General features: G+C 38.1%; 1 protein-coding gene and 1 non-coding gene across 2 annotated transcripts; one reads left to right on the forward strand and one right to left on the reverse strand.

The window, feature by feature from the left end:
* Positions 1-207: 207 nt before the first annotated feature.
* Positions 208-313, reverse strand: LOC111799341 (small nucleolar RNA R71). Its single transcript, XR_002815810.2, has one exon. It is a non-coding gene; the product is annotated as a small nucleolar RNA R71 (small nucleolar RNA).
* Positions 314-1373: 1060 nt separating this feature from the next.
* On the forward strand, positions 1374-2129 carry LOC147792284 (uncharacterized). Its single transcript, XM_087124834.1, has one exon. The coding sequence runs from the start codon at positions 1422-1424 to the stop codon at positions 2127-2129; it is 708 nt and encodes a 235-aa protein (XP_086980960.1). The 5' UTR covers positions 1374-1421.
* The last annotated feature ends 6768 nt before the right edge of the window (positions 2130-8897 follow it).

Consider the following 8897-nt stretch of genomic DNA (forward strand, 5'->3'; position numbering starts at 1 on the left):
TACATCTAAAGTCATTTTTGGGAGTTAGTGACTCATTTCGATTTCAGGGAGTTGATAAAGACGTGATTAGACTTAGCTTATTCCCATATTCATTGAGGGATGGTGCTAAATCATGGTTGAATACCTTAGCACCGGGAACAATTGATTCGTGGAATAGTCTAGTAGAGAAATTTTTTATCAAATATTTCCCACCCACTAGAAATGCATGGTTCAGAAATGAGATTGTTGCTTTTCAACAGTTTGAAGATGAGACACTAAGTGAAGCTTGAGAGAGATTTAAGGAGATGCTTAGAAAGTGTCCTCACTATGGACTACCTCATTGTATACAAATGGAGACTTTCTACAATGGATTAAATATTGCTACTAAACAAGTAGTTGATGCTTCTGCCAATGGAGCCATTTTGTCAAAGACATACAATGAAGCATATGAAATTTTAGAGAGAATAACATCTAACAATTGTCAATGGGCCGATGTGAGAAGCAACCCAGGGAGGAAGACTCGAGGAGTACTTGAAGTTGATGCTTTGTCTTCTATCAATGCTCAACTAGCTTCGGTGACTAATATTTTACAAAATCTAGCATTGTGGCAAGACTCCATGATCAAAGCACCAGTCCATACAACTGCTGTAATTAACCAGACAGCAGCCGAATCTTGTGTATATTGTGGAGAGGAACACACCTTTGATCAATGTCCAAGCAATCCGGCCTCAGTTTTTTATGTCGGGAATCAAGCTAGTCAAGGCAACCCGAAAAATAACCCCTTCTCAAATACTTATAATCCGGGGTGGAGAAATCATCCAAATTTCTCATGGAAGGGACAAGGCTCATACAACCAACAAATGCCACCTAAAGCAAATTACCCTCCGGGTTTTGGATTACAAAATCAATTGGGTTATAGTTCTCAACAAGTCAACACCCAAGGGAAAGGAATTACCCAAGCTCAATACACATCGGGAACATCTATTGAGAGCCTAATAAAGGAATATATGGCTAAAAATGATGCCGTGATACAAAGTCAACAAGCCTTATTGCGAAATTTGGAAGTTCAAGTAGGGCAATTAGCAACTGAGTTACGAAATAGGCCTCTTGGAAAGCTACCAGCAGACACCGAAACACCAAAAAGAGAAGGCAAAGAGCAATGTCAAGCAATAGAGTTGAGAAGTGGAAAAAAAATACCCAGCGGGGGAGAAAAAAATGCAGAACAAGGTGACAGCCATTCCCAAGAAACTGCTGATACACAGCAGCAAAATGAGGAAGCTGCTGTACAAAAAGAACACAGCAAGGATTATGCAGAAATTAAGGAGCAGCCTAAAATGCAAACAACAGCCAGCAGTGGACAAGAGAGCAGAACATACACACCATCACCTCCTTTTCCACAAAGAATAAAGAGAAAGAAAGAGGAAGCCTATTTTGAGAAGTTTATGGATATTCTGAAGGAAATTCATATAAACATACCACTGGTGGAAGCTTTGAAGCAAATGTCAAATTATGTGAAGTTCTTGAAGGATGTACTTACTAATAGAAGGAAGTTTGAAGAATTTAAGGTGGTGTCATTAAATGAAGAGTGCAGTGCAATATTGAAGAACAAGATCCCACTAAAGGAGAAAGATCCTGAATCGTTCACTATTCCTGTATCAATTGGAGGAAAGGAACTAGGACGAGCATTATGCGACTTGGGAGCAAGCATCAACTTAATGCCTCTATCTATTTACAAGAAGTTGGGAATTGGAGAGGCTAAATCGACTACAGTCACCTTACAACTAGCCGATAGGTCCATCACTTATCCCGAAGGAAAGATTGAGGACATCTTAATTCAAGTTGACAAATTCATATTTCCTGCAGATTTTATCATTTTAGATTATGAAGTCGATCATGATGTTCCAATTATTTTGGGGAGACCATTTTTTAAGACTGGAAGAACATTAGTAGATGTCTACAAAGGAACCATCACGTTAAGAATGGGTGACCAAAAAGTTGAATTTAACATCAATGACAGCATGAAATATCCAGCAGTGACAGAAGAATGCTCAGTAGTGTATGAATTAACAGAACAACTAGCGACCGAGGAATGGGATGATGGGGAAAGCGAGCAGGAAGAAGACAGGAGCTTGAATAGTAGTTTTAGGTGAATTCAGCAGAACTTTTGAGTCACTAGAATGTGAGGGAAGAAAGAGTTCACCGATGAGACCATCTATTGAGGAAGCGCCACAGCTGGACTTAAAACCACTACCACCTAACCTTAAGTATGCTTATTTAGGTGATAAGAAGACACTACCCATCATCATCTCAGCGAAACTATCCTCGACTCAAGAGGATATGCTCCTAGAAACATTGAAGAAGCACAAGGGGGCGATAGGTTGGACATTGGCAGATATAAAAGGAATTAGTCCTTCACTATGCATGCACAAAATACAATTGGAGGAAGGAAAAGTTAAGTTCATTGAGCAACAAAGACGATTAAATCCCATGATGAAGAAGGTTGTTAGAAAGGAGATTCTCAAATGGCTAGATGCTGGAATAATTTATCCAATTGCAAACAGCAGCTGGGTCAGTCCTATTCAATGTGTTCCGAAGAAAGGAGGGATAACAGTAATGGCAAATGAGAACAATGAGTTGATCCCCACTAGAATAGTGAATGGATGGAGAATTTGCATGGATTATAGAAGGCTAAACAAAGCGACACGTAAGGATCATTTTCCCTTACCATTCATTGATCAAATGCTTGATAAGCTTGCTGGAAAGTCACATTATTGCTTCTTGGATGGTTATTCGGGATACAATCAAATTACAATCAGTCCAGAAGATCAAGAGAAAACTACATTCACATGCCCATATGGAATTTTTGCCTTTAGACGAATGCCCTTCGGACTATGTAATGCTCCAGCGACATTTCAACGTTGCATGATGGCCATTTTTACAGATATGGTGGAAACAATTATGGAGATATTCATGGATGATTTTTCGGTTTATGGAGAATCTTTTGGGACTTGTTTGTGCAATTTAGGGAAGGTTCTACAAAGATGTGAAGAGAAGAATCTTGTACTGAATTGGGAAAAATGTCATTTTATGGTCAATGAGGGAATAGTGTTAGGCCACAAGATCTCAAGGAGAGGAATAGAAGTTGATAGAGCCAAGATAGAAGTTATTGAAAGATTGAATCCACCTACGTCAGTTAAAGGTATAAGAAGCTTTTTGGGCCATGCAGGGTTTTATAGGAGGTTTATTAAAGATTTCTCCAAGATTGCAAAACCATTGTGTAGTTTGTTGGAGTCAAATAGAAAATTCGTTTTTGACAAACAATGCATGACTGCCTTCCAAGCATTAAAGACAGCGCTGACCACAACTCCTATAATGTCAACACCCGATTGGAATTCACCATTTGAGTTGATGTGTGAAGCTAGTGGCCATGCTGTGGGGGCAATGTTAGGACAGAAAAAGGGGAAGGTACTTCATCCTATCTATTATGCCAGCAAAACGTTGAATGAGGCTCAAGTGAATTATACAACCACTGAAAAAGAATTGTTGGTCGTAGTATTCGCTGTTGAAAAGTTCAGAGCTTATTTATTTGGAGCGAAGGTGAAAGTGTACACTGACCATGCAGCAATCAAGCACCTAATGATGAAACCGAATGCCAAGCCAAGATTAATTAGATGGATTCTACTGTTACAAGAGTTCGAGATAGAAATCGTGGACACGAAAGGAGCTAATAACCATGTAGCGGATCACTTATCTAGAATGGAGAACATGGAAGAAAAGGTCAATAGCAAAGAAATTGATGATGCATTTCCGAATGAACAGCTGCTTGAGATAAACAGCAGTAGCAGAATGACAGCAACTCCATGGTATGCAGACATAGCAAATTTTTTGGCTTGTGCCATCATACCCGAAGAGAAAATTTATCAACAAAGGAAGAGGTTTCTCCATGCATCCAAAAGTTACATTTGGGATGAATCTTTTCTCTTTAAACAATGTGGAGACGGCATAATGAGAAGATGCATTCCAGACAGTGAAATACCAACAATTCTTGAACAATGTCATGCATCTCCATATGGAGGTCATTTTGGAGGGCAAAGGACAGCAGCCAAGGTATTTCAATCGGGTTTCTATTGGCCAACAATTTTCAAAGATGCAAAAGAATTTTGCAAGGGTTGTGATGAATGTCAAAGAACGGGAAATATCAGTAAAAAAAACGAGCTACCCCTGAATTCAATTTTAGAAGTGAAACTTTTTGATGTATGGGGCATTGACTTTATGGGACCATTTCCGACATCTTATGGGAACTTGTATATTCTAGTGGCTGTCGACTATGTGTCCAAGTGGGTGGAAGCAATAGCTTGTCCATCCAACGATGGGAAGACGGTACTCAAGTTTTTAAAAAGAAACATATTCACTAGGTTTGGTGTACCAAGAGCATTAATCAGCGATGAGGGAACGCACTTTGTGAACAGATTGATGAATAGTCTTTTAGAGAGATACAATGTAAAACATAGAGTGACAACACCTTATCACCCACAAACAAATGGGCAAGCAGAGGTCTCCAATAGAGAAATTAAAAGTATTTTGGAAAAGGTGGTACAACCCAACAGGAAAGATTGGTCGGTGAAACCTTATGATGCATTATGGGCATACAGGACAGCCTTCAAAACCCCTTTAGGAATGTCTCCTTACAAGCTAGTTTTTGGGAAGGCATGTCATCTACCCCCTGGAATTGGAACATAAAGCATTTTGGGCATTAAAGAAGTTAAATTTTGACTATACAACAAATGGAGACTTGAGGCGTATGCAACTGAATGAGCTGGAAGAATTCAGGTACCTAGCCTACGAAAATGCTAAGATGTACAAAGAAAAAACAAAAATGTGGCATGACAACAAAATTTGGCCCAGAGAATTCTACATAGGACAAAGAGTGTTGCTATTAAACTCAAGGCTGAAGTTATTCCCTGGAAAATTAAAATCAAGATGGTCTGGTCCATTTATAGTTGAAGAAGTCACTCCCTATGGGGCAATAACGATAAAACATGGAGACGAAAGGAGACCTTTCACAGTGAATGGACAGAGACTGAAGCCATATTTGGGCGGAGAAGTAAAAAGAGGCATTGCCTCTTTAAGCTTAAAAAACTGAAAAATAAAACATTTTGGAGCAAACGGGAGCTGAAAAGAAACGGTAACAGGTAACAAACTCCCGGGAAGCCAAGTTAGTTTTTCTTCTCCTTTTATTTATCCACTTTTAATTATTTTTAGATAGTTATCATCACTTATCTCACAATGATAGTTTTTTTTTAAATGTTATTTTACATTTTTATCACGAATGACTCTCATGCCCCCAAGAAAGTAGCTAATTAGGTGGATTCTGATGTGGTTAACAAAGCTAATTTCAAAGTAGTAAGGAGGTTAATTATATTTGGTACATACTAAGTCAAAGTTATTCTTTTTCGGTGTATGCTGCCATGAAGTACCGCGTTCTTCCTCATTTGCATGAATTTGATCTAATTTTTGTGCTCTTTCTCACAAAACCTCAAGTCAAAGCACTAACACAAAAAGATGACATCAAGGGATACCAAACAAGAAAAAGGAAAACTTTGGAAGAAAAAAAAAAGAAAAAAAAATTAGCAGCTTGCTGTCAACTTGACAGCAAACTATTGTTCTACCTAAACTATAGTAGCCTGCTCAGCAGACTGTGTTGTAGCTGCATACAGCAGCCTATATTCTTTTGTAAAAAAGAAAAAAAAAAAAAAAAAAAAAAAAAAAAATCTGCTGTATTCAATGTATACAGCAATCTGCTATATGCAATGAATACAGCAGTCTGCCATGATTATTTAAAATAAAAAAAAAATTATTTAAAAATTGACATCAATCTGTTGTATTCAATAAATACACCAGTTTGCCATGTTATTAAAAAAAAAAAACAAAAAAAAAAGAAAAAATACTTCCCCAAGAAGTCATCCCTTGTGTTATACAAACTACTTCCACAAGAAATAACCTTCACCTTCACACTTACAAGCAACCAAGAACAAAAAAAAAAAAGAAAAAACTTTTAGCTTGCAACCGACAATCATGGCACCGAGAACAAGAGGAAAAAATATGGTGCGAGGGAAGGAAGAAGTGCAGCAAGATGAAGTGCAAGAAATAAATCAAGATCTCTTCCTAACGGGCACCGGTACGAAACGAAAAGAAAAGAGCAAAAACAAAATGGAGAACCTCCCAACACAAAAAGGAATATTCGCAAACGAGGAGGCGGAAAACAGGTATGAACTCTTCAAGTCATGAGTAGTGTTGGTGGAAAGAAGGTTCCCAGCATTTTACCCTACATTCCCGGAGTCCTTTCTTAACGCCATCAACGATCTAGGGTGGGAGATGTTCTGTCACAAAAGGAAACAAGCTATAGTGCCGATAGTGAAGAAGTTTTACGCAAATATTGATCAAGTGGAAGGGTACACAACATTAGTAAGAGGTAAAATAGTTGAGTGGAGCCCTAAAGCCATCAACCAACTGTTTCACCTACAATCTTTTGAGTATGCCACCTTCATCAAAATGGTGCTAGCCCCATCGGATGATCAACTTGAGATGGCCTTGAAGATGGTAGCCATAGAAGAAACACGGTGGCAACTCTCGAGAGGAGGAGCAAGGACGATAATAGCAGCAGACCTCAACCCCGAAGCGAAAGTTTGGGCTGCCTTCATAAAAACCAACTTACTACCCACTACACATGATACTACATTGTTAGCTGACAGAGTTTTACTTGTGTATGCAATCATAATGAATTTGAGCATCGATGTGGGAAAGATTGTAGCGGATGAGATTGTCAAATGTGTAAGTAAGAAAGTGGGGAGGCTGTTTTTTCCACAGCTGATAATCATGCTGTGCCTGGAGGCTGCAGTCCCTTTTCATGAGGAAGAAGAAAGACTTGAGGCAAGGAATTTGATGGACTACATAGAAACCTATAGGGATGGCGCCAACAGTGGCAAAAGAAGGGACAGCAGAGCAACAGACGATATGGATCAACTGCTGAAACTGCAAGAGGCTTTACTTAGCTGGTGTGAAAACAGTGAAGGGAGTTGTAAGGCGTTTTGGTCTTATGTCAAAAAGAGGGATGAGGAAATACATAAAGGCTTAAGAACCAAGTCCAAAAATGAAGCATTCCCAAGTTTTCCAGACGAAATTTTTAAAGAGTGGAGCGGCAAAGAATCATCGCATGCAGTAGAGGAGGAAGAGAACACTTCCTCTAATGATGCCTAAAATCAAGGGAATTCTCTTACCACACCTTTTATAACCTTGCTGTCTGATTTACCTTGCTGCCTGATTTCGAAGCATGCATCCTTATGTTGTGTTTGTTTTTGTTGTGTTTGCTTTGTTGTGTTGACTGCATATAATTTTGAATCATGCTCATGCATGCAACCTAGAAGCATGAAGCTTTAGAAAGGGTAATAGATCATGCATATTTTGTTTCATATGTAGTCATGATGTTTGGTGCAAGAACTAGGGATGTATTGTCAAATGCCTTATGGATAAATAAAACAGTAAAGGTGAGTGGTGTTAAGGAAATTGAAGCTCACATTGAAGAGTATTCATCAAAGTTAAGGTGAGGATCCAATCTATCATAATCCACCTTAATTAGGAAGAATTCCCATAATTCACCCAACCTTTAAACCATTTTCCCAACACCAACAATAACTAAGAGCTTCTACACCTCAAATTGCTTTCAAGAATGATTCCACACCCACACTAATGCTCATTGAGGACAATGGCTAGTTTAAGTTTTGGGGTATTAAATCAAATTCCATCGCCCATATATATATTAACATTAAAAAAAAAAAAAAAAAAAAAAAAAAAAAAAAAAAAAACCAAGACCACTCCTCTTCAACCTAAAGCTTGAACTCTCAATAAGTCTTAATTGCTCGTTGTCAGGCAATCTGCATCGCCAATGGAGGTGTCTGAATCGAAGGTAATTGGGAGTTATCCTTATCGTTCAGGTGAGTTGCATCACAAATGTGGCCACACTGAAAACTACAGGATGCTAGCAAAAGAGTCGAGCTAAGGGAGAACGAGTGGTAGCCTATATAGTCATCCCTTGAAGACTTAGGTGATTTGCACCACAAGTGGAGGCACCCAGAGAATAGGGGGATGACTTGAAGAATTCTTGAAGAAAAAAAAAAAAAAAAAAAGAATTTTGTCATGATAAGAAAAAGTTAATGAAATAAATTATGAAGCCAAGTCACAAAAGAAAAGGTAGAAGGAATGGTAATCATTTTAGTAGTGTTTTGGGGAATACGGTGGAAGCGAGGAATGTGTTATTTTTCTAGTTAGTTGTGGTGATAAGTGTAGGGTGAAAGGTGGGAAATAACTAATTTGAGGAAGGAATATAAAGAATGTGATCTAAATCATGTCTTTGATGAATACTCTACGAACATTTTGTTAATGAGAAAAAAAGGGGAGAGTGGAGAGAATGATGTCTTTGATGAATACTCTACGAACATTTTGTTAATGAGAAAAAAACGGGAGAGTGGAGAGAATGATTGCTCAAGGATGAGCAATCTTTTAAGTTTGGGGGTGTGATAACTGTCTAAATGTAGAGTCATATCAAAGTCTTTTTGTAGTTAATATTGCACTCTTATTCACCATTTTCTCATTTATTCCCCATTTATTCTACTTAGTGAGCATGAAATCGTTTATTGCGGTCCAACATGAAAAAAAATATGATTTTGCATAAATAGATCTTAATTGTATATTTAATTGAGTTATGTGGTAAAATTTCAGACATTTATGCTAAACCATGTGGGAGTAGCAAATTTGGAAACAAATGGGGGAGGACATGGAAATTTTAAATCCACGTCAGCAGTCCAAGTGGACAATTGACTACCAATGAGTAACATCTTATGTGGACAACTTATTCCTTTTCA

Source organism: Cucurbita pepo, chromosome 6, assembly GCF_057944985.1.
Source record: "Cucurbita pepo subsp. pepo isolate OVF chromosome 6, ASM5794498v1, whole genome shotgun sequence".
NCBI classification, from domain to species: Eukaryota; Viridiplantae; Streptophyta; class Magnoliopsida; order Cucurbitales; family Cucurbitaceae; genus Cucurbita; species Cucurbita pepo.

What these genes read in the sequence shown, in the direction of transcription:
- LOC147792284 (XM_087124834.1), top strand. Translation starts at nt 1,422, where the DNA reads ATGGATATTCTGAAGGAAATTCATATAAACATACCACTGGTGGAAGCT.